The 26,407-nt window shown below is 39.6% G+C and overlaps 2 protein-coding genes and 1 pseudogene across 2 annotated transcripts in view; all 3 read left to right on the top strand.

The window, feature by feature from the left end:
- The first annotated feature begins 2,457 nt into the window (after positions 1 to 2,457).
- Positions 2,458 to 4,851, top strand: LOC127526049 (uncharacterized; annotated as a pseudogene).
- Positions 4,834 to 7,431, top strand: LOC127526048 (uncharacterized). The gene is made up of 5 exons (XM_051920023.1): positions 4,834 to 4,968; positions 5,431 to 5,635; positions 5,784 to 5,888; positions 5,974 to 6,169; positions 7,296 to 7,431. Exons 1-5 carry the CDS (start codon positions 4,927 to 4,929, stop codon positions 7,429 to 7,431), a joined length of 684 nt encoding a protein of 227 aa, XP_051775983.1. The 5' UTR covers positions 4,834 to 4,926.
- Positions 7,432 to 10,897: 3,466 nt separating this feature from the next.
- The window catches only part of srp14 (signal recognition particle 14), a 31,361-nt gene continuing 15,851 nt past the window's right edge, over positions 10,898 to 26,407 (top strand). The window contains exons 1-2 of the mRNA XM_028821893.2: positions 10,898 to 11,051; positions 24,863 to 24,935. Of these exons, the coding sequence (XP_028677726.1) occupies positions 11,028 to 11,051; positions 24,863 to 24,935 (97 nt within the window). The 5' untranslated portion in view covers positions 10,898 to 11,027. The remainder of the gene's footprint in view (positions 11,052 to 24,862; positions 24,936 to 26,407) is intronic.

Raw genomic sequence — 26,407 nt, 5'->3', positions numbered from 1 at the left:
CAGTACTCAGAGGTGAGAGTGGGTTAGAGTGGTCATACCTGTTAAAGAAGTTGTTCATCTGGTTTGCTCTCTCCACGTCTCTCTTGATGGTGGCACCCCGCTTCGAGCTGCAGCCAGTGATGATCTTCATCCCATCCCACACTTCCTTCATGCTGTTATTCTGCAACTTCTGCTCCAGCTTTCTCCTGTACTGCTCCTTCGCCACCCTGTGTTGGACTCAGAGTTCCTTCTGCACGCGCTTGAGCTCATGCTGATCACTGCCTTTAAAAGCACTTTTCTTCTGGTTCAAAAGGCCCTTGATGTCACTTGTAATCCATGGCTTTTTGTTAGCATAGCAGCGTACTGTTCTTACTAGAACTACAATGTCCATACAGAAGTTGATGTAGTCAGTAGTGCAGTCAATAACCTCCTCAATGTTCTCACTATGTGACCCCTGCAGGATATCCCAGTCTGTAGTTCCAAAACAGTCTCTCAGAGACTGTTCTGCCTCCGGGGACCACTTCCTGAATGAGTGTGTGGTTGTAGGTAGCTCCGTCACTCTTGGTTTGTAGTGAGGCTGAAGCAGAACCAGGTTATGATCTGCTTTCCCAAGCGCAGGCAGCGGAGTGGCACTGTATGCGTCTTTAACGTTTGCATACAGTAGGTCAATAGTACTATTTACCCAGGTGTTACACTCTGAGTCCACATACTGAGAGAAGGCAGGTAGTGTTTTGTCCAGTGTCACATGGTTAAAATCTCCAGCGATTAGCACAAGCGCCTCAGGGTGTTGTGTTTGTAATTTAGCAACAGCGGAAAGGATGATGTCACCCGCTATCTCCACCTACACATCTCCCATACTATCCAACAAATGACAAATTAACTAAATGTTTTGATTAAAAGTGATTTACATTTACGTTTATGAGTAATGCAATTATTATATCACATCGGGGTGTTAATCAGAGTAAACTTATTTTCAGAAGTAGTTGCTAATGAAATGAGAAAACTTTACTTGGTAGTTTGGCCATATCAGCAATCACACATTGATACTGGTATACAGTTTCTTTTAAAATGTTAACAAAAAAATGAAGAGACCTTAGTCCAGGGGTGTCGAACTCCGGGCCTGGAGGGCCGCAGTGGCTACAGGTTTTCATTCTAACCCTTTTCCTAATCAGCGAGCAGTTTTCACTGCTAATTATCTCCTTTTCCCTTCATTTCATAGTCCTGTTTTTAAGGAGTCAGTCCTCTGAATTGATTCCTTTCTTCATTAAATGACAGCCAAACAGAAATGAGACGTGAAACGAGCCAACAGATGACCAGCTAAACTGGGATTTCAAACTCCAACCAATTTCACTCCAAACAGTCTCTTAATGAGAAGCTGATTCTTGCTATTAATTAAGCCCGTTATTTAATTCAATGGCTTGTTGCTGCTCTCATTCTGCCACAGCAGACATTTCCAAATCTGTTGATTTTTCTGTTTTTTCTAAGAACATTTCCAAAATGTTTTGGTGACCTGAGAGATCAACTTTACTGAGAAGTTCACCTTTATTTATTTTCAGATATTGTGTGATGGGCACAGGTGAGCTGGTCATATGGTGGCTTGTTTGATGTCTCATTATTGTTTGGCTACTAATTAAGGAAAAAGAGACAATTAAGGGGCCTGAGTCAAGTTAATTAAAACTAAAGCAAAAGAAGTTAATTAGCAGTAAAAACGGCTCACTAATGAAGAAGACGGTTAGAATGAAAACATGCAGCCACTGCGGCTCTCGAGGACTGGAGTTCGACACCTGTGCCTTAAACCAAGCACAAGATGATTTTAACAAATTATTCTAATGTCTTTAATTTCAGAGTACCGTTGAAAGACTCAGTCACTAGTATTCGCCCTTCCTCTTCAAAAGATTTCGCCGTGTCTCCCTTTCTTATATAGTGAAATATATTTTTCATATAAAGTACTAGGGGGTTGTACCGTGTTGGCCATTAAGAATGTTGTGAAAAGTCATGAAAAATGACACCTTTTATTGGCTAACTAAAAAGATTACAATATGCAAGCTTTCGAGGCAACTCAGGCCCTGGGTGTCATTTTGCTTGAGTTTTCACTACTTACACATAAAGTTAAAGACATTTGACAAAAAAGGACTGGCAAACATGAAATACTTTGCGTTCTGGTTAGCAAGATACCTCCAATACGGGTGTCAAATCTCTTTGTAGCCGGCTCTTTAAAATACCCGGCATTAGTACAGACTTCTGAATGTTCCGAGCTTTTCGGTAATTTGACTTTCTGCGTATTTAGGTTGCGTTCAATGAGGAGTGCAAGTAAGCCAATGAAGCCCCAACTGTATCCAGCTGCAGGTCGCAGACTTTGCCTTCCATGCCCCCGGCCTTCCACAGCTGCACGCCCACGACATCACATGGTATTAAAAATAGAAAGAGAAGAGCAGTTGTACAGTTTTTCGAAAAGGAGCTGAAAACATTTACGGAATAATGGCACAACAAAATGAGGTATGGACTCACAGAATAAAAAGCTTGGTATGTTTATAGAAACTTCAGAGCCATTAAACAAAACTAATGTACAATTATAAATAGCGTACGCTACGAATCCAAGTGTTTTGTGTTTATTGTCATTATAACATTGGCTAGATGTCCTATTTTAAAACATATCGCTTTAATTAATTCTTTTCCTTTCATGTATTATTTGTTTTAAAGAGTCATGTCTTACTATTTCAGCAGTATTAACATTTTAACTTATTTATGTGATGTTATGTAGTGTATGTGCAGTGTTAGTGTACAATAATGAGAGGTATATGTGTATCGTCTTCATTAACGTTTGTTAGATATTTAACTTGAATTTTCTGTAGTTGAAGTGTTAAGTTAGCTATATATTTATAAAAGAACGATAGCGCTTTCTGCCAAATTAGAATTACATATTATTATTGTCTTGATTTCCACAGCCACATTTCTCAATTTACGGAGAGAATATAAAACCAACACTGATTAAATATCACAATATGTACAAGTGCCCACTTTGCAAAAAGAAAGGAGACTATAGCATCATGTAGTCTCACCTTCAGAGCCATAAAGACCATGTTGTAAATTATGCAGGTAATTATGCCAGTTGTGTATGCAAGTGTGTTTAATTTAAAAAACGGCGATAGGCTACTTTACTTGCAAGCAATATTGATTGTTAGATGTTTGAATTAGAGCTTTTCAAATAAAGTTTCAAGAGCTGAACTAATCCTGCATTTCCATTGTTTGGCAGGTTTTACTATCTACAGATGCAACACAGGGTGTGTCACAAGTGGCCATTTCCATTGTTGTTTGTGTTTAAAAGTCATTGTCAAAAGACAAAGGTTTTTAACTCACTTACAAAAATGTCAAAAATTGGTCACACCCATGCCCACTAGAGAGACTGCCCCTGCTGTGCCCACCAGAGAGAATATCCCAGTACTTCTCTCAAAGAGACTGTGCCCTCCATTGCTACAATCAATGTGAGTTCAGCAGCGCCTGTCACTAATTTTAGAGGATCACAAATTCTACAACATGTAAAAGAGAAGAAGATATTTTGTTCCTTTTGTAATTTGAGGTTGTACAAAAAAAATCTCAAGTTACATATAAAAAGACAACATTCCTCAACAAACATTGAAATAAATGAATATAACAGGCTTCCTTCGATTTGTATTGATTCTAGAAGGGGCATTTTTGCAGTGGCAAAAACTTCCACTGGACCTAGATACCCCATTCATGTTCAAAAGTGCACATGGGGAGCTAAACATGTTGTGATCTGAGAGTTAGAGAAATGCAAACGAGCATCAGAATTTTCTCAAAGGAGTGGATTCATGGGATTTGAATGCTTCCATCTAAGGTCTTTGGCCTTCTCTCCAGTTACTGCTATGCCAGACATTACACTTCAGGAAGAAGTATTAACTAGAATGATACAAGCAAAATGGTTTGGTAAAGAGACAATGAAAACATGTTTACATCGTAAACAGATGGCAGAAACACAGCAGACGCCATTAAGTAAAGAGATTTCTCTTGGAGAAGAAAAATCACAAATATATCTATCAGTGTTTGAACCACGTATATCATTCAGGTCTCGTTTGGAGAGGGTGATGGTCCATTATAACAAGAAATTGAATACCTGGCACTGTGCCTCTTGCAAGCCTGTATCTTCATGTATACACAAGGCTATATCTAAATGGCATTTATTTCAAACACACCCTGAACACTTTAAAAAAGTTAAGACAACAGGAAATGATGTTTTTGACTCTGTCACCATTTACAGTGGCTCCTATGATTCTGAACAACAGTCATGTGATGTTTGCTATCCTCCTAGAGGCCATTTACTTGTAAGACTTGTGCAGTACATTCAGAGGAATAAAATAATCCCAGATGTTTTGCCTTGGGAAGTTTGTGCCACACCAAAAATGGGTGACTTCCCAATGCACTTGATTCCATATGAGACATTTTGTGCCCAGTGCCCTGGGAAGGTTCCTTTGTCTGATCCAGTTCCTATTACCCATAAAGGAAAGGTCATCATGTTCTCTGGTATTGTTACAGGTTTGTCATATTATGTTGTAAACAGTTTTTTGTCAAATATGTAAGTATTTTTTAAGTATTATTTGTATTCTGTTGTTGTCTTTGGTCTCTTAAACTAAGATTTCTTATTTATTTGATGTGATGTGCAAAACTATAGCACCTCCATGTGTACAGCTACCTATCAAACTTATTCATATTGTAGTTTTATAGTGACTTTGAGTACTGAGAAAAGCGCTATATAAATGTAATGAATTATTATTATTATTATTATTATTATGTTGAATTATTTCTGCCTGCTTTTCTCTTTTTTTTTTTTAAGATGTTTCCACATATTACAGATGATGTGGACTTTGTGACAGTTTCTTCCGTTATCAAGAATGGAAAGATGGCTTACATAATTTTGATGACCATATCATTATGAGCATCCATCTGTGTCTTTTTTTGCGTAATTCAATTCAGGTACTTTACCAATCTAAATGAAGGCATTCATCTCAGTAGATTTTACCAGGTAGAGTCAAGTACACAGAAGATTTTAAAAATAATAAAAACCAAAACCATATATTCGAAACACATTATAGCTTAGTTTTACATTCTTAATGTAATGGAAATACTTTCCTGTGTTGATCACTTACTGTGATTACTCCCTCACTCACCTGTGCTGTCCACCTGGCAATGTATACTAGACATTGTACTTAATCATTGTACTTAATCATTGTACTTATTTTTATTATTTTTCTCATAGCAATGTAATAAAGATATATGTAATTTACCATTACATTTTAGCATTACTGTATTTCATACTGGGAATGCTGTCTGTATGTACATTGTGACTGCTGAATTTTAGAAAAGTTTCTGAAATATATATATACAGTATATATTCTTGTCTTATTGCCTGAACATGTTTTTTTTCTCCACATTTAGAGTCACACAGCTGTTGAAAGGGTCATAAGCAGCCTTGAAAAAACTAATGAAGTGCCCTACCCAAGTCATAATGCCATATTGCATGCATACCTACATTTTGAGGCAGTGATGTCCCATGATTATAATTTCTCTTGTGTGCACTGTGGGCATCATCCTCCTATTGTTATCATGGACTTACACAAAAAGGGTGTCTTTAAAATGGCTGGTAAGGACTTCCTGAGTACATGCATGCCTGGTTGAGCCATTCTTTGCAGAGGACAGCAGGACTTCAGTCCCAGAGTTTCTGTGCTCGAGGGATAGTGTGGCAATAAACAACAATGAGCCATTATAATAAAAATCTTTTTTTTTTTCAGCAAGTGACGTGAAAGAACCCCCACCAGATTTTAAAGGGGAGGTGGATATGGAAGACTATTGGAAGTCCGTGGAAAGAGAAATTCTTGGTAGAGGCTTTGTGAAATGTAAGCTCTTGACATTTTTACTTGTTAACAGCTGCCTGAATGTAATTTGAAAGGGTCGATTTTGAAGTCTTTTCCCTTTTTCCAGGCAACCGTGATAGTCCTTTTGTCATTTTGCCAAGTTACCATCAATGGGCACCTTGGATAGGACCCCAAACCAGAGCAGGTCACATTGTTGCTAACACAGAGTATGCTAAAGTACATGTGTCAAATAAGTCCCAAGATGAACGTGACATGGATATTACAGAGGAGCGTCTCACAAATGAAGTCATGAATTTAAAAAGGTAAATTACTATACACAACAGTATGAGGAGTTTTTGTTATTAAAAGGTGCTACTTTCTCATTATTGTCATTTCTAAAGGTTAACACCATCAGAAAACTTTGTAAACAATGCAAGCCTTGACTCTAAGAGCTCAAAAATGGATCTTGTCACGCGCTTAAGGGCAAAAATGCAAACTCGAAGCACATATGACAAGGTGTTTTAGAAGGTTTGGGGTGAGTGGAGGTTTGTTACTATGTCTTGTTTTTGGTGTTAAAAGCTATTTATATCTGATGATTTTATGTACAGCAATACTTATGTTGATTCTGTTTTATGTTTGAAATGGTGGCTGGGCAGTGATCATGTGTCCATGTGGAGTAGTCTGCTCTGTTAAATTCAACATCAGGGCAGAAAGTCCAAGAGACTATGCTGATATGTTGCTGTCCTGGATGCATATTCCAAATGTGGTTGTTTATGACTTTGCCAGGGGTTTGGTAAACCACTGCAAGTTGCGGGAGCCAGAGAGACCTTTATTTAATCCAAATGAAGGACGACTAGCAGAGGCAACCTGTGACAACATTGAAAAAATGGCAGTTAAAGAAAACTTAAAAATAAATAAATTTGCCTTGGCTCAATGCTAAAAAAGTCACACCTGATTCAAATGGTCATCCTGTCACAGGATCCGCTGAGCACTATGCTCTGTATGATACATTCCACCAATACAACACAAAGGATGAGAAGGATGTGCTGAGAAGAATTTCATTGGTTCCAGAATTGCAAGGGAGGATAAATTATCAGAGGGCAGAGCAGCTTTTTGCAGAGATGCGAAAAAACAATTAATTTCAGAATATGCTCTCTCCGTCTGCTCATGTGTTCCTGATGAGATCCATTATACATCAACACAATCAGAGTGTCAATCAGAAGGCACTGGCTGAGCTGAGAAAGATTTGTCGATTCTACTGGAAAGGCAGTTCGTTCTATCTATCTATCTATCTATCTATCTATCTATCTATCTATCTATCTATCTATCTATCTATCTATCTATCTATCTATCTATCTATCTATCTATCTATCTATCTATCTATCATGTCATGTTCAAAAATATTGTATTGAAATGTCTCCTCTTTTACTTGAAAAAACTGTTTTGCAGCTCTGCAAGCAGCTTCTTTAGCTCCTTCTCCTCCATCTCCATCAGCTGTTCATCAAGCAATTACATCCCCAGTGCATTCAATAAGTCACCCAGGAACATTTCAAGCAGCCTGTCCAGCCACTGCAGTCGCATTTAATGGTGAAAATGACAAATTTGTGAGTGTAAGTGTGTGTTGCAACCTAAACTAATACTGTTTTGTGTGTATTCCAGGTCAATGTGGAATTCATTGTGAAGGTCTCACAAGTCTGCAGAATGTGAAAGCAAACAGAATATCTTGGGGATTTATGTTACACCCCATGCAGGAGAAAATGGTATGTACTTGAAGCATGCTATGCCACAGCATATGCATAATATTAAGATGTGGGCAGTTTATGTTAAAGGAAATTTGTATGTTTAATGGAAATTGTACAATGGTCATTTGCTATTTTGCCACAGATCAGGTTTGTAATGGATAGCAAACTGTCACAGACTGAGAGACTTTTGGAAGTGGGAGGAGTCTGGTTGACAAGATCAGATTTTAAGACAATTGGACCAGAATCTTGGATGGAATCCACTGTAAGTTGTCAAGCAATTACTGCATTATATGGCATGTTATAAATAATTCTTAACATTTAGCTTCTGGGGCGGCACGGTGGCGCAGTGGGTAGCGCTGCTGCCTCGCAGTTGGGAGACCTGGGGACCCGGGTTCGCTTCCCGGGTCCTCCCTGTGTGGAGTTTGCATGTTCTCCCCGTGTCTGCATGGGTTTCCTCCGGGTGCTCCGGTTTCCTCCCACAGTCCAAAGACATGCAGGTTAGGTGGATTGGTGATTCTAAATTGGCCCTAGTGTGTGCTTGGTGTGTGGGTGTGTTTGTGTGTGTCCTGCAGTGGGTTGGCACCCTGCCCAGGATTGTTTCCTGCCTTGTGCCCTGTGTTGGCTGGGATTGGCTCCAGCAGACCCCCGTGACCCTGTGTTCGGATTCAGCGGGTTGGAAAATGGATGGATGGATGGATTTAGCTTCTGTTTTATAGATTGGTAATGCATGCTTACACTTGGTGCAACAATTCGAGTCTAAAGGTATGTTCCTACTGTTAATGAATATACACTTCCACTGAGGATGGTGAAATATTTCTATTTTTGATGTTTGTACTGGTATTTTGATATACAGAAGAAACTAAATTTATACATTTAGGTTTTGAATTGTTCTGTGCAGGGGAAAGACATTTACATGGCAGATTTGTATGTCACTGGTACTTGGGGGCCTCCAAGAAATCTTGATCCATTGCAAAGTTTACCTGTAAGAAGTTATCATTTCATATATAATGAGACCATCATTTTTGCAATATTCAAAGTACTAACCAATTTGTTCTCATTTTAGGCCAATTCTCACATGTAGGATGCACTAGTAATACCAATTTGGACTCCTTCAAGACATTACAGACTATAGTTTTAATTTCTATTTAAGCTTTATGATGACCATTTACAGATTTTTTTTTCTTAAATATTACAGCAACACAAAATTCTTCAGCATCTTCTGGAGGCAGAGAAGTGGTGTACTGAGAATAATTCTGTCTTCAAAGGGCAAGTCTCACTCCCTTCATTACTCTCAATGGAGAAGGACAACATAGAGGAGGCCCTTCAAAAATTTGATTTGTTAGCTGAATTTCCAGAAGAAGAGGAGGGGGAATATGTCCTTGAACCATTTACCTTCCTTTTTTTCAGATATGGAAGATATACATCTGTTTTTAGATAATATGAGAGGAAAAAGAAAAATTACTTTGTTTTGTAAGAAAATGTAACATGAACGTACATGTCCCTCATTGTTCTATACCTATAATTCTAGTTCTTTTTTTTATATTTTGTTTAACTTTTTGCTAATAAATGTTGCAAACCAGCTTCATTTTTAAGCTACTGTCTCAGATCTGCATTTATTATTGTTATGCATTAAAATAATGTTTTTAAGGCAAGGCAAATTTTATTTATAAACAGCATTTTAAACAGCCAAAACTGAACTGAAATGCTGTACAAAAAATGGTAAAAGAAGCAGTTAAAATATACAGTATGTACACATTACATAGCTGCAAGAATAACCATTACATAAAAGATAAACTCTAAATGTCCACAGTCATACATACATACTGTATTTATAATCATGCATATACATGACCTAACTTATACAAACATAATGTCAGCGTCTTACAGGGTCAAGTGCTAGTGAGAAGAAATAAGACTTCATTGACTTTGACTTAAAATGGTCAGTATTGGAGTAGATCTAACATAATAAGGCAAGCCATTCCAGAGAAAAGGATATTTCTTATATCTGAATGAAGGCATCTTAACCAAAAGTTTAAAACATATTTTTACACTCTGTAAAAATTCATATATAACCATAATAAATTGTTTAAGGGTAACCAAGATTTAATTCATTCATTGTTTAAACCACTCAGTCCTGAACAGGGTCACCGGGTAGGGTGTTGAAGCCTATCTAAGCCAGCATAGGGCGCAAGGCAGGAACAAACCCTCGTCAGGGAGCCCTTGCATTGCAGGGCGGACATACACACACCAAACACACACTAGTGCCAATTTTTAGCAACACCAATACACCTAACCTTTACGTCTGAGGAAGAAAACCAGAGCACCAGGAAGAAACCATGCAGACACGAGGAGAACATGCTGACTCCACTCAGGGTTTTCAAAATACAGAATCATTTAATAAATGTTGGTACTTCAAGTATTAAACACCTTACTCACTCGTGATATAATTTTAAAACTATTTACCAAAACATGCATTTATTTTTATGCAGTATGTCTCTGACGCTCCTTTAATATTCACAGGGAAAACAATTATGCATTAAAGTTAAAAACCAGGAAAACGTCTGAAAGTTTAACACCACTTGAAATTTATCAGTATTGTAACTGCAGTGTAGAATAAAATTAAGAAAACACATTTCAAGACAGACAATGGAGGATGAAGGTCCCCACATATGCTGTATTATTTTAAACATTGTACAATACAAACAATTTTAAAAGCGTTTTTGTTTTTCTTCTTTTCTTTTACATGGCTTTGATCATCACTCATTTTGCAACATAATAAATTAATGTCATTAACGGAACTTTCCCTTTTTTTGAAGGATTTTCCAGAAATAATGTAACAATAATTTCAAGTATTTTAAATGATAGAATTCACTATAATAGAAGTTAGAACAACCACATGCATATTTAGTATGGTGTTTCCTTAATCTAAAAAATATGTCCTCTTTCTTTAACTATCGAACCCTGAATCGTGTTATGAAATTGATTTTTTTCAATCTAAAAAGAACTACAACAATAATAATATAAACAGAAACTCGGATTCTGGTCTCATGATCGGACGAAGGCATATTAATAACGATTTTATCATCTTTTAGGGTTACAGTGTTAATCCACGTTCCTTTCTTGCAAGTAAATCAATGTGTCAGAGGACAGACACTAAATGTTGGGGGCGTGGAAGGCCGAGTCTGCGACCTGCAGCCGGATACAATTGCCTGGAGCCGGACCCTTCTCCAATCAAGAGCGTCTGCTATACGCATCTTACGCTTTCGGCCAATTAGCAAGCGCCTTCTACGTCCTACCTCGTTTCTACAACGCCAGTGGTTAACCGATTCAGGTCAAAGAGGAAAGGTCCTGAGATGAATGTTTATTTCCGGCTCGCGGCGGGCTGCTTGCGTTAAGCTGAGCTCATCCTAAGGCGAGCATCTGTTGTTGTCTAAAAGCAATGGTGCTGCTGGAAAACGACTCGGTAAGGCTCGTTGTGTTTTGGACACTTTTTTATACTTCAAAGCGTTATTGATTTTTCATACTCTTAAGTTTCCCCTTTTTAATGGAAATGCGTTAATGTGAGTTTGTGTTTTTACTTTTCACTGTTCAAAATGTTCTTTTTCATAATGATCTATCCTTAATAGAGCGATGTTTGAAAATGTCTATTGATTTACTTCATTAAAGCTGAATAATATTTAGAAAATATTTTGTTTTCCTCGGTGGTACACGAATTCCATTTACTAATAAACTTGGCCTCGTCTCCCATCCGCAGCATGGCGTGGCAACGTGGAATATTAAATCGTGTTGGGCCTCCGCATGTTTCACAGATTTGCGAACCCTTTTTGTTCTATTGCCGTTTTGGTTGCCCATTCCCTGGCAAACGTGGCACTCGATCACATTTAATTATTTGGCTGACGCACTTGCCCAATGCGATTTATACAATTTGAGATATACAGTAATTGTTCACATCTCCTTTGTGTTTCCAGTGGAGCACGGATAGGTGAAGTGATTTGTTCATGGTCACACAGCCTCAGGGTTTGATATCTAAAGCCTTAACCACAAAGTTTCAGTTTAGGTGCCCAGGCTTATTCGACAAACCTATATCTCACCTTACTCTTGATCGTTCTTTATGAAATAGATATACATTTCTCCATTTTGTACCGCGTATTCGGGTCCGGGTTGTGTGCCTTAGTTCTGCAGAGGTGTCCACTTGGTGTGACGTCTGAAACAACTCCGCTTGTACGAACCCTATAATCAGATACCCGAGACCCCTCAACTGGCTCCTTCCAATGTGGACGAGCTGAATCTCTACTTTGAGCTCCTCCCCCCTGTTTCTAAGACTGAGCCCAGACACCCTGCAATTGAAGCTCATTTCTGCTGTTTGTATCCGTCATGTAGATCTTTCGACCGCTACCCAAAGCTCATGGTTATAGAAACGCAGATCAGAAATTAAATCGATAACATACTCTTTGAGCTGAGCTCACTCTTCACTGTGACTGACCGGTACAACAGCTCTTTGACTGGACAACACTCCAATCTGGGATTCAATCTCCCGGCTCACGAATAAAACCCCAAGATACTTAAAACAACAACTCTGTTTGAGGCAGCCCTTCATCTCCAGCTTTTGAGAGCACTCCACATTTTTCTGACTTAGAACAGTGATGTCCGTCTTGGAAGTGCTGATCCTCCTCTCCGCTGCAAACCACCTCTGTACACGTCTCTGGTCACAGCCCGATGAAGCCAGCAGGACCGCGTTTTCCACAAAAAGCAGAGATGCAGGCCTGAGGTCATCAAACCAGACACCCAAGGCTTATTGGCAGCACCTAGAAATTCTGTACCTAAAAATTATAATCCACCATAAAGAAAGATGAGGGTGGGGAGTAGGGCTGGCATGTGCGTGGTTTTCCTGCCCACTTCTAAATACAAAGTGGTATTTTGGACTATTTTTTTTAACCCCACTCCTCCTTTTCCACATTATTACCCTGCATTCCATCCATCCATCCATCCAGCACCCCTTTTCCTGTTGTCCGTACTTGTAAAATCCATGAGGGTGACCCCAGACCCCCCCCTCCCCTTCTCCACCCCTTCCCCTACCCAGTGCTTTGATGGTATGTACCTAATCGACTCTGCCACGCCCCCTCTTTCCGGCGTGTCACTTTGGCTACATCAGGTACAGGGCTATGTTTCTGAGCAACAATGTGATGTTTCGGCTATCCTTGATCTATCTTTTTTTTTTTTTTCCCCAAGACCTGGCAACACTGAGGGGGGAGCGAGTACAGGCCCAGATTCAGTAGTTTGTGCACTCAGTCCTTTCCACAGGGTTTCAGGAAATGGGATCATTGAAAAGGGGGTAGAGAAACTAGAATTGCGTTGTGTTTTCTATTACATATAAACCTGAATTTATTAATTTTTATCAAGGTACCAGAGAGTCTACTGAGCTCCTGCAAAAAACACTTTACCGGGGTTGACATCTGGACTGTAATTTGGCCATTTTAAATCCTTGTTTGTTTCTCGTTGCTCTACAGTTGTAGGTTTGTATTCCTTCTGCAGACTACTAGTTCTTTTGAATATGAATATGTTTGTGGGTACATTCATTGTGTAAAATGTGGGGTGTAGTAATTGAATTTCTGTAAAGTACACATCTCTAACTTGGAGACAAAAGCGTACAGTGCAGCAGCAGAGAACTCTTCGACTGAAAGGCCTTACTTACTACTGCTGACACAATGATCTGACATAATCCGCAGCTTGTTGATAACGTGTTCCAATAATGCTCCCGTCGCAAATTTTCAAGTGTTCAGCCTTAAGAAATGGACATTAACTTTTGGAAATCAGAGGACCATACTACATTACAAACAGATCTTGCCTTCTGAAGTCATGGGGAGGAATGTCATATTAAAAAAGGTAAGATGCCTGCCATTAGCAGCTATGGGCTCCTAATAGGCATACTGAAGGCCAAGACAATGCTCCTTCTCGCAGAGCGTGAACACACTTTTTGAGGCCTAAACGTCATCTGTACTAAAATGAGGACTCAATGGTTCAAGCTTGATAATGTTTAATGCACCTTTTATACTTAAAGTTGTCTGACACTGTAAAGGACACACTGCACCTCAAAATAACCTCGAAGGTCAAACTTGTACTTGTTTTAACAGATAAAATAATAGGTGGGGTGTAAATAGGCCAGTGAACCCCATAATGTAGTATTTGTTTGTTTTTGAAAAAACTGTGTACATTGAAAAAAGACCACACATCAACATGGCATAACCCTTTAAAAATCCTCAATTTACAAAATATTTTCTTCCAAAGTGCCAATTGTTGTTGTTTTTTTTAATATATATATAATTATAATTTTTATTGAAATCACACAGCATTCCATACAAATAGATCAATTTTACAAAAATAGGATTGAAAACAAATCAACCCCCACCCCTCTTTTTTAATTCGGGATTCAGGCCTTTAACATTCGAGCGCACAAAGTTAACTGTCCCATCTTGGAGACATTGATTCTGAATTTTTGATGTCATTTTGTAGTCTTAAAACCAAAAGTGAGACAGCTTTGACCTTAATTTCCAATTTTTCCAGGGGTTATTGCCATGCAGTCTATTGTTACATTGGTAATTTATAATTATAAGGATTAAAATGATAGATTAGATATAGCTTGCTCTCTCTCTCTCTCTCTCTCTCTCCCTCTCCCTCTCTCCCCACGTGAGGCTGGACCACACTTCACAACCTCCCAGTCCTCTGACATACCTTGAGGCAGAGCACGTCCAAAACAAAACAAGCCCCCCAGGAGCGGCGTATGAGGATTAAAATTGAGATATTTATTGCCAATACAGTCTAAATACTATAAGCATAAAATATAATCTTAAGCAGTCTTGAAATATTAAGATTGTAGACCCAGGGAATGGTGTTTAAAAAGTGGCCCTGGATAAGCATAGTAAACCCTAATACAGTAATAACAACAATAATAAACCAACGGTACAATGTTAAACAGTCAACTTTTTTTTTTTTTTTTATACTATTCTAAAGGAAATTTCTTCCACACAGACATACATAAACGTGTATATAATTGTAATTAAAACATAAACAGAAAGTGACCGGCAATGGAAAAGGATGTATAATTACGGTACCAGTATCATTACAAGTGGATCAGACAGTACGGTGATATCTTCTTTTCGATGCCATGACAGGATGCGACTCACAATCGTATTTCAGGAAAGTGTCAGGATCAGCTTTCTTAACTCTTTATCTGCTTCCTCCGTAGTGGTAAAGATGTAATGTTTGCCTTGAATATCCACTTTAAGTTTGGCAGGATAGAAGAGGCTGTATCTGATATTGGCTTTCCGTATGTGCTGTTTAATATTATAAAAGAGGCACGTTTAGCAGCTGTTGAGGGTGAGAAATCAGGGAAAATATGAATGAGGTTATTTTCAAATACTGTATAATCCCTCATTTCTGTCTGAGAAGTGACATTACGTTTAGATTGCAGTTTCTCAAAGCTCACAATAAGTCCTAGGTTTAGAGGTGTTGGATCCCTGTATGCGGTAAGCTGCTGCTATCTTGGTGTCTGATTTAAAGTCCTCTCCAATTATTTTGGAGAATAGTTCAGCTATGAATTTCACTGGGTTTGGACTTTCACGGTTCTCAGGTAGACCTTCAATTCTAATATTATTCCTTTTGCCTCCATATTCCAGAGCAGCAAGTCTGTCTTGGAATTTTTTGCATTCAGATTTTGCAGCTGTTGCTTTTCCATCAGTGGTGGATGTTAAATGTTTGGCTGTTTCAATTCGAGTCGTGAATGTCTACTTAACGTCTTCAGCAAGTGCTCTCAGTTTAGACACATTTTCCTGATTGTGCTCCTCAATTTTGTCCAGCATACCTTTTAAAGGCTGTCTCAATGCAATTATATACACGTTTCTCCAAATCTTTATTATCCTGCCGCAGCTTCTCGCTTGTCTTGTGCATACCATTTCTTTCTTTCTTTATCTCTTGCTTGAGCTCAGCGATCATTACCTTCAGTTTGGACGTATCATTTCTGCTTTCGTGCACCGTAGGTGAAGTGGCAAGCCCTATTACAGCCGATGCTCCCGGCTCGCGAGGAGTGGATGAAAGCGCAGACTGCAAAGCCATTTCCAGTTTCAAGTGATCTTCTGGAATTGGTGAGCTATCATGAACTGCATCACTTGCACATTCGCTTCCATTTTCTCTCTCAACTGGAGACGATGCACTGTGGTCCCAAGAAGTTTGACCTGGAACAGACAGGCGAAAGCCCAGTCTCTGAAAGGCCGTACATTGAACTTGGACTTGCCTGTCTAGGCTTGGATGTAGCTTTAGGTTTCTTTTCCGTTTCTTTCTGAGCCCCTTATCGGTCATGTTTATATATGCTTGCATATACTGTAATAGAACCTCCTTGGGTTGGGTAAATACAGGATACCTCGGGATAATAAGAAATAATAGACAAAATAACACTGATGCTAACGGAGCTCCACTTTCCATCTCCCGCAACGGACAAGACCAAAAATCCCAATTGTGTTTATATAGTGGTAGAAGACTGCTATGCACTTGTGTACAGCAAAACTTTACAAATAAACGTTGCTGTAAAAAGTTGAAAGTCGCCTGCGTCCTATATATAAAGCTGGGCTACCAGAATGTGTACATGGATTATCAGGTTTGCTAAGCTGCTAGTTCAGCAGCCTACTATATGCATTTACAATTTTTTGTCCACTCCTGTCTTAGCCTTTTGTACTGGTTACATTTCCTTTACCAGTGAACAACACAGCTGCACTCCTCAAGCACAATATGAAATTGACACAAAGGGAGGCCATAACTGATGAGACTGCCAAACAATGCTCCTGACCATCTCTGAGATGGACTGTTAATGTGTAGTGGTGTGTAATCGGCGCAATTCGACAATTGCCTGTTTTTGTCTCATCCACGTTAGCAGTGAGCATTTTCTTTTTGTGCTGGTCTTCTAGAGGTTTTGATTAGGCTCGTCATTGTGTTAGAATCACACTTGGGGGCTCCGCCCCCTGCTCGCTTTGCTCGCCAACCCCCGGTGTTGGGTAACCCGAAATACATTGATGTATGTATGAGATATATTGGAGTGTAAAGGTGTAGATGATGAACAAAGGATGTAAAGAACCCATAAGACGTAGATCTGTGCATATTTGCGTTCGTGATCTGGCTTAGGATGCACTGTTCCAATCTGATGTAATATTTGTCCACATACGCAAAAGCAGTATGGGCCATTGCCAGCCGGTGGCCTGATATTTACTCCGGTAGATGCAAAAGCAAATGAACTATTGTAGGATCTAATGCAGTCCATAAAGTTTTTACTTTCGGGCACATTGTTAGTTAGAAGTTTATGTAGATATTGAGGATATTCATCTAAAGGAGGCAGTCTAACCTGACCCTTTTGACAACAACGTGTAAACTCATTAGTTGTATTGCCAGTCGTTTCTTCAGGGAAGTTAAGTGAATGACAATGACAGCAAATGATATTCATTAATCCTAATGAATGTTCATTAATAGTGGATTCATTACAGAATGCGTTGTTAGCTAATTGGTGGAATTGTTTAGTGGATGTTTGTCGTTCCTTTGTTTGCTGTTTATCTATTGCCTCTGCTGTTTGAGAGCCGCGTAGTAGGCGCCTGCGTTCATTGTTTTTATTCAGGCGCGCTGTTTTTTGTAGCCCCGTGAGTTGAGCTCTTTCTCTTTGGAGCCCTGCCTCTTTTGCTTGCGGCATTTCAGACGCCCGTCGTAGGCACCTGCGTTCATTGATTGTATCCCGGCGGGCTCGTGTTTGTATCTCTGTCAGTTGTGGTCTTTCGTTTTGAACCCGTGCCCGCTTTGTTTCCGCAGTTTCAGATGCGCGTTGTAGGCGTCTACGTTCATTGTATTTGTCCATGCGGGCTCTTTTTTGTAGCTCCGTTAGTGGAGCGGTTTGTTTTTGGAGCCGAGACAGTTTTGCTTCCGCGGTTTCAGGCGCACGTTGTAGGTGCTGACGTTTATTTTTTCTATCCATGCGGGCACGTTTTTGTAGTTCCGTTAGTTGAGCTGGATTGTTTTGGAGCTGTGAACGTGACTCCATTAGTTATCCGTTGTCTACAGTTAGTAATATGGATAATTGCACTTACTGTTAATACGGACCGTTTTCTGTGGTTGTACTGTTAATAATGCGTCACTGTAATGTGATTCCCATATGATATATGGTTTGGACGTGTGAGGATGCTGTACGTTTAATACGGAGAGTTCGTTTATTTTTATTACCCGGACCATGCTGTGTGGTGTGAACGTTTAGTTCAGAAGCGCGTTGTAGTTATACGTCGGTGTGTTCGAAGCGCGTAGACGATCCACATATGTTGTGGAGTCTGGATCTGTGTGTTTTCTGTACTGATGTTTATGTTTGCGGTGTGTGAGAAGCACGTGGACCATGCTGTGTAGTGTGGACGTTTAGTTCAGAAGCGCGTTGGAAGCGCTTGCCCCTTTCGTGCTTTCCCGCATCTTCCATACTATCTTTGTGGACCTGTGGGGCCTCCGTAGCCTCTTACGTTTGACTCGGGGTATTGCAGCGCAGAAGCCTCTTTTTTGTGTGGCTGTGTCGCGTTGTGGGCGCTTGCGGCTTTCGTACTTTCCCATGGCTTCCGTACTATCTTTGTGGACCTGTGGGCCTCCGTGGCCTCTTACGTGTGACTCTGGGGGGGGTGGGGGGAATCCTCTTTTTTTGTGTCGTTAGTGGTAGCTATGGGCGCGTTGTTGCTTCATTTCTCATTCACGTTAGTTGAGCTCTTTCATTCTTGGTCCGTGACTCCTTCGTTCGCGGTGGATACGACTGCGCAGTACGTCTCATGGTCCCATCGCCGTGTCCCTGCGTCCATATCCGGTTTTTTCTCGGTTAGTAATATGGATTGTATGGGATGCAAGGTGCTCAGATTCACAACATTTTATAACTGTTTTTTGTGTATTTTATTTTGGGGGGCCCCCAGGAGCACACCTAGCCCTAACTCCATTTACACTCCCTCACCCAGAGGCACGTAAATGGCAGTTCAATCAAATGAAAAAGAATGTATTAAATAAACAGTGAAAGAAGCAAAAACAATTAAATATAGGACATGCAGAATCCAATCCAAAAAACTTAGATGGCAATCACTATTAAACAAAACACAGACACAAAGGCAACAGTGGTCAATAAACGTAAACACTTGCATCATAGTCCAGTTTCTCAAATGCAGACTACAGCGATTAATGAAACAAGATCGCCAGTGAACAGCCTCCTGAGTGAATTGTCAGGATTTGTCTTACCGTGATGCAGTTGTTCAGTGACAATTTGTAGAACGTTGGGGTGCTCCAAAGATTAAGACGTTTCCCAACTCGGATGAAACCACACAAATGTGAGTGTGCGTGTGAATGACAGAGTAAGAACACATATCTTGTGAAAACTGTGATCCTCGAGGTGAATGTAATTGTAAATCAATTGAAGGGTGAAGGCAGTGAAACAAAAAGGCACAAGGTAATCCCAATCCTCTTGTGTTTTACAGTTCCCTTTTCAATCCACTGCTTCATCTTCTTTTTCCAGGCTGCCTCGGAGCAACAGCTGAAACTGCCCAGTGAGACAGTACTCCTGTGGCTGCAGGGAATTGCAGGCATTTTACATAGCATTTGTACAACATCGTCAAGTTTGCTAATTGCAAAAGTGCTCTTTTTGTCCAGGTTGGTAAGGGACAGATGAGTAATACTGATTATGCTGTGGTGTGTTTGTCTGGTAACATCACTTCAAGAGAGGCCCACCACATCAATAAGTTAATAAAAGGGCACCATGGCATCTTAAGTGGCTTGGAAGGTGAAATACATACTTTAAAGAAGGGGTCTCCAACCTTTTTTCCCCTGAAAGCTACTTTTACAAAATGAAAATGGCCGAGAGCTACTCATGTTTATTTCAATCCAAACAAACTGAATAAGCTTGTTTTGACTGAACATTTACAAAATGTTGGTGCCCACAACTCACATTTTGCATTAAAACATCACAAAAATATTTTTAGTTCACCTGCAAGTGCATTTTGTATGTCTGTATGCATTTTCTAGTGTATCTCATGCTATTGAATTAAAACATGAATGCTGTCAAAACAAAACAATGCAATTCGAAATACTCAGATATGACTTATTCATATTGTCATTTTGTTACATGTCACTGTTTCACTTCACAAGAGTATTCACAAGTCCAGTTGCATGTGTGATGTGTTTTTTAGTTAGTCAGATGACTGGTACTGCATGGAGTCAACAAGAGAGCTGCATGGTGGAGTGTAGCCATTTAGGTTCACTCTTATGGAGTCATTTAAATGTTCATCTGTCAGTCTTACATTCTGAACTTTGATTTCATGACATTTATGTTGGAAAAGGCCGACTCACAGAGGTATGGAGACCCAAACAAAGCAGACATTTTCAGAGCTGCTTGGTGAAGATTCTTATAGTTATCTGGATCTACTAAGCTCCAGAAATGCTGAGAATGCTGTTGAGACTTTAACTGCACATTATTTTGAAGGTTTACTAATATATAATATATAAAATCCAATGTCTGTCTGTCTGAACTACTTAACAGATTTAGATCTTTTTTTTTTCTATAATTTGCTTGAACATTATGGTTGATTTTGCGACTTCTCTCATTTCGCTATGTATCATAGTTCGTGTGCGGTACCGATTTATTTGCGCAAATCCGAGATCGACACAACGGGCTTGGGGGCACTGTCCTCACTCACTTGCAGCTTCGGGACGTATTCCTTAACTCCACTTAGCTAGTGAACGAGAGAACAATTGAATTGAACTTTGTTTGATATTTAAAATAAAGTGTTACTTAGGTCTTGATTAGTTTGAGTACGGATATTCTCTTAAGTGTATGCCACACTGAAAGATAGATTGCAATTCAGATTGTGGATCGTGATATGATTTTTTGGAAAGATTGCCCACCCTTAATTTGATTAATCAAGTTTTCAAATTTATGTAGGATTCATTAACCCTTTGGCAAGCTACCCTGAAAGGGGTTGCGAGCTACCAGTAACTCATGAGTGATGTGTTGGAGACTCCTGCTTTAAAGTATCGGGAGGATGTGGCCTGTGACTAGTCTCTCAAAGTATTTCGTATTGATTAAAGGATGGGATTCACTTGGGGATAGCCACCAGGGTTACAAAGATGTCAGTTTCTGTAAGAACATAAGGCAGTTGGTCTGTGTTTTCCCTGAGTATGTGATAATGTATATTGTCTAGTCCAGCAGCCTTGAATGGGTTTTCTGTGGGAAGAGTTCTTCTTGCCAGCTGGTTGTTAGATGAAGGGTTGATTTCTTCATAGGCACGTTATTTGGTGCATAGAAAACCTTCAGCACATCCAGGGAGGGCAATGATCCTGTCACAGCCAAGTTGTGTGTTTTTTATTTTGCAATTGGTGATGACCTGAAAGCTGTGCCACATGTAATGCATGTCTGTGGTGTCCTGAGACTGGCCATGTGGTGGCTTACTTGATGTCTTGTCACCTAATTTGAAAACAGCAGTATGGATCTATGTGATTTTTGGTTGGCTAATGTGATGATACACTTGAAAATGGTGGCACTTGTTAAGTCCAGTCAGAGATTCCTAATATCTCCAAGAAGGTGACATAGTCGTAGGTCGTGTAATGTGTGTGTAAAATACATGTGTGTGGATGCAGAAACCATGCCTAAATAGGCAAAATTGAATTCTGCTCTCTTTTGCACATTTTGTGTAGAGCAGAATGTGACTTGTGTGTAATATATTTTTGCCTGTGGTTCCTCCATTACAGAATACTGCTTGCAAAGTTATTCATCTGAGTGATCGCCCAGTCAGTCAAACTGCAGTGGGGAGATGTCACAAATTCTAGAATGAGAAAACATGTACTTTTGTGCTCATGTACTTTTAGAAAAAGCTGTCGCTTGTTTGTAGCTCTTTGTCCAGCAATCCAGATCCAGCTTGTGCAGTGAGGCATTAGAACTTGCCAAACACACACACAAACTTGTGGGAATGGGCACTTTCTTGGCCTACCATTTCTTTTGACGTTCGCACCATGGAGTGCCTTTGGGATACCCAATCTCTGGATATGTGATACTTGGCCTGATAGTGGCTACCAGCTTGGTCAGGTCCTTCGGAAGGAAATGGATAACATTCCACAGGTGTAGATCTGGAGGTTCATTTGCTTTGTGTGCCAGGCAGCGGTGGGTCACAAAATACCAAAAAAGTCCTGTATGTTGTTTAGATGTGCAAGAAAGTATTTCACTGTACAAATGACAGTACCGACAGTCATTACTGCTACTGATCATCATCAAAGAATACTGTTGGTCTTGTTTTTTCTGTTGTTTCTTCTCCTATTCTTTTGGTTCCTAATTTTTCTCTCGTTGATTACTTTGGTAGTAAAGGCTGAAATTTAACTTCAGCATTGAGTGTTAGACATTAGCATATTTTCATATTTTTATTCATTGATTGATTTATTTATAAAAAGTTATGAGAGAAGCCACAGGTGTTAACTTGCATTAGTCCTTTTTCTTAAAACTCTAGTGTTTATTCCTATAGCATCCTGAGCAGGGCACCTAGATGGGATGTCGCTTCATCTTGGACCAAAGTCCATGACATTGGGCCAATTTAAAGTCAGATATTAACGTTTACACCTTTGGGAAGTGGAATGAAAACCAGAGAGAGAGACACACACACATGGGTGTGTTAACAAAACTGATGTGTTACTTCCAGCAAACAGCCGAATCATTAGAATTGTCATTATTATCCTCATCATTTGAATTAATAAAGAATCAATGACTGTCTAGGGCTGGGCAGTTTTTTTGTATTTTGGTTTTCTGATTAAATCATTTAATTCAAACTAATGTTTTAAAATAATATTCAAACAAACTTTTTTTTAATGTTGTTAACCAAATGGTACAGGCAAACAGTTGAGCAATCACCTCAGTTAAATCCGCTCGTCATGTTGGTACAGTCACAACATAATGTAACAACCCCGCCAAAAGTCTCCACAATGCAGGATACCTAAAGTGCCAAGTACTGACAAGGGGCCTGCAAATAGGGCTGCTCAGAGCACCCCCTTGGGTTGGAGGTGGGCACAGAGGAGCTGCATTAGCCTGCTCTCAATGCAAAGTAGCAACCGAGATGCCAAGGGGCATCGATTGGGACTGAAAACGGGGCACCAAGAGGAATTGGTGCACTTTTCAGTTTGGGTAGTGTTAGTACTTCAAGCTAGGCTATGTGTGGGACGGTGAAGTGTCTGCCGTGCCAGAGCTGAATGGAGACTATGGGATTGTGACAGGTAAAGCTCCAACAGACTGCCATGACTTCAAAACAAGAGGCTGAAAGTGCAGATTGCTTAAAAGAAAGCTAGGAGTGAGGGATCTAAGTGATGGCATCTCCCATGGCCATAACAACTGGAGGGCTGTTACTGATTGCATTATAGCTTCTTTGAATGTCTTTGTTGGTAGAATTAAATCTGTTTGATTTCTGCACATCTGTCATTGTGGTTTTGTTCCTCATAGATAGATAGATAGATACTTTATTAATCCCATGGGGAAATTCACATACTCCAGCAGCAGCATATCCAGGAAGGAGCGTTATAATATTTATGTGAAGAAAATGATGAGCAGAGCTCCTCTTACAAAGAATGCACTCATTCCGGAGAAATGATTTAACGTTAAGCCAGTTTTTTGGAACTGGTTCAAATATGAAAGATCGGATGTCAAAGAAACTAAATGCAAAGTTTGCAAAAAGACGATAGCAGTTAAAATTGGCAGCACTTCCAGTTTATTTCAGCACTTAAAACAAAGAGCAAAATGGAACTGGTGCATGAAAGCAGGAGACAAAGTTAAAGCCTGTCTCCAAGCAACATGTCATAGTTCTATCCCACTAGACGGCATTACTACGTTAGGAGCAGAGTATGTATTGTCTGTGGTTGGGGGAAGAAAATGCCAGAACTGTCCCTCATGTCATCTTATCCTGCATTTGAGGTTACAATACAATGGGGAGAAGAACGAGTGGGCTGTCTGTAGTGAGTGGTTGGAGGGCTATCAGAGTGCACTCGAGACCAGTAGTTAATAATAGTACAGGGAAGAAGCTGGCTGGTGTGATCTGTGTGCTAAACTGTTTGTTTAAAGAAAGAAAGAGAGAAAGAAAAGAAACGTCACCTGTGGTAAATGTGTGTCGTAGGGAAGGCTTCAAAAATAGACCAGGCTAAGACATGGCATTTAGTTGCCATGGTTACCAAGGGTAACTTGGCCAAATCCTCTCTTGTGGATGTGGAACTGGCTCATTTGAGTGTGGTGTCTTAATTTATGCAAGCCTTAATTGCCAAGTGTGCATAGTGGAATACACTCCAGTGGACTCGAGCTCTTTTGCATATCCTGACCCTTCTAGTGGCATAAATGAGTACAACAAGATTTTGTCAAAAGAGGAGATGTTTTTTAAGTGCTTTGGCCAAATGTACCTGATGGGCATGGCTGCTGTTTAGCTAACTGTAGTTATTTTGTTACTCTCCATAGGTTGTATTGCCTTCTTCAGGCTTCTTTTGTTAGAGGTCTTGTTTCTTGTTCTGGGCTACCATTGGCTGGGTGTTAGTTGGGGAGTAGTTGTGTGACTGAGTACCATGCCATGTAGAACTTCATGAACATTTGAGTATTTAGCATTCTCACACACAAAAGCTCTTGGTACTTGCCGTTCTGCTTTAAATCATTATTGGTGTAATGCGTCACTAAGTGAGTAGTCCGTTACATAGATGACCTGAAATGGCTATTCATATTTTCAACAGCACAGACTCTTCAATTAAGTGAAAGCTGCTAGAGTAGTAATCAAATTGAAGATAAAATCTTTACAAACTTCATTAGATACTGCATATCTGCAGATGTGGACATGAGACATGCCTGCTACATAATTTGACTTTTGTGCTAGCCTTGGGTTAAGCAGATGTTACCTTGGATTTAAAGAGAGTTCCTGTTTTTGAAACTTGGTAAAGCATCATTATTTCAAACCTTTAAAATCTCAGAAAGCTATCTTCTGCCATGTCTCCTACTCAGTATATTGTGTCATTAGGAACATTTCCACTTAAGGGGTGACAAAACTGTCTGCCATCATGAACCTGTCTCGGCCTCATGCTTCAGATTTTTCATATTGTCTTGTTGCGTTGCTCATTTTCATAAGCAGCACTTTCCAGTCTGTTCAAGTACAGGTATGGTTTCTGTACATGAATACTACTTGAGTTATTGTTAATTATACGGTGTTGTTTTTCTTTTATTTCTTTTTTTTGCAGTTTTTAACAGAACTCACCCGTCTGTTCCAGAAATGTAGAACAAGTGGAAGTATTTACATCACACTGAAAAAATGTGAGTATATAAAACTTTTTCACAATTTAACATAATTACAGACAAAAGTTTGTGTTGGATTATTCAATAAGCAGGTTTGAACAAAGATTCGTTCATTTTTATTTATCCATGACAGTAACGTTTTTTTTTGAGTTTACATTTCTACTCAATGCTCTTTCTTTCTGTTAAATTGGATTTTGGTTAATTTGTGAATTTGACAACTATAACATGTCATTTCCTAACCCACTTAGTCCTAAACAGTGTACAGGGATGCTGGAATCCATCCCGTACAGCATATAGGGCACAGGAATAATCCCTGAACAGGACACCAGTCCATCAAAAGTGAATCCACACACATTCACACTAGTGTTTGCCAAATCACTGTGGGAGGAACAGCTGTACCTGAAGGAAACTCGACACAGGGAGGACCCAGGATGCAAATCTTTCTTACTGCAAGGCAGCAGCGCTACCACTGCGCCAGCAAGCCTACCATTTAGCATTAGTAAATACAAGTGTTGTAAGCGTCCTTGATATTTAGGTAATCTGTTTCATTTGCATTGGGTAATCCCAGATGAGCCACAGGGAAAACATGTACCAACTAGGAACAACTTTCTGTTGTTTGTTAGAGAAGCCTCACCAGTTGTAACATATTTATTTTTTTATAACTGTTCTTCCTGAGTTAATTATCTGTGCTCATTATGCCAATATTTACCAGTTTCTTCAAATGTCATTATTTTCTATTCTCTAATGGTTTACAGGCTGCTCCAAGTTTCTGCCCATATTGTATTAGCATTTGTACTTGTGCTGTGGTTTTATCATTTTAGTGATTTTGATAAATGGAAACTGTGTTTTTTTGTGTGTGTGTGTTATACTGCCTTATTGTTTTGCAGTGCATGGTTCTATGGTGACCCTGTTTTCCATTTTTTATTGTATTGTTTAGGCGTAACCAAAATGTCTAAAATCCCATACACTTACCAGTCTGTGGTGAGGTACACTACTTCAGTTCAACACTTCCTATGCCTTCCTTTCTTTATCTATAACCTCAGATGGTTAGACATAGTGAAGGAACAAGCAGGAGAAAGAGCTACATCTTTAAATATGTATTATCGATAATTTTATTATAACTAGTGCTGTACAAGCATATAGAATGTAGCTTTTAAACCAAAACCATACAACCAATTCATGTGGCACATAACCTATAGTTGCATTCAATTATTCCTGGTCCGCTTGTCATCTGCACAGGCCCAGGCAGCCTGCTTTCTTCAGGTTATCATCTGGTCTGGGTTTGTCCAGATGCAATATGGCAGGCCTTTGCAAGTCTCTCTCTTTATTGTCTCTGTGTAACTCCTGTCAAACACACTTTCCTGGGAGATTCACTAATGGAATAGCTCAGTCTCTGCTCATCCTCCAGTTGGTTTGTTTAGGCAGTTTATGGCTTTCCTGCTATGGATAGCTTATAGGCTGGTGCAAGTCCAAACACAGTTACGCTTGCC

Source organism: Erpetoichthys calabaricus, chromosome 16 (assembly GCF_900747795.2).
Source record: "Erpetoichthys calabaricus chromosome 16, fErpCal1.3, whole genome shotgun sequence".
Taxonomy (NCBI): domain Eukaryota; kingdom Metazoa; phylum Chordata; class Cladistia; order Polypteriformes; family Polypteridae; genus Erpetoichthys; species Erpetoichthys calabaricus.
This window is presented reverse-complemented; position numbering and strand designations above follow the sequence as displayed.

Bases quoted from the DNA above. Each gene is read 5' to 3' on its own strand.
- LOC127526048 (XM_051920023.1), top strand. From the start codon at position 4,927: ATGAGCATCCATCTGTGTCTTTTTTTGCGTAATTCAATTCAG. The intron at 5,636-5,783 runs GTAAGGACTTCC...TTTTTTTTTCAG, and splicing joins GGGTGTCTTTAAAATGGCTG to CAAGTGACGTGAAAGAACCC. The intron at 5,889-5,973 runs GTAAGCTCTTGA...CCCTTTTTCCAG, and splicing joins TGGTAGAGGCTTTGTGAAAT to GCAACCGTGATAGTCCTTTT.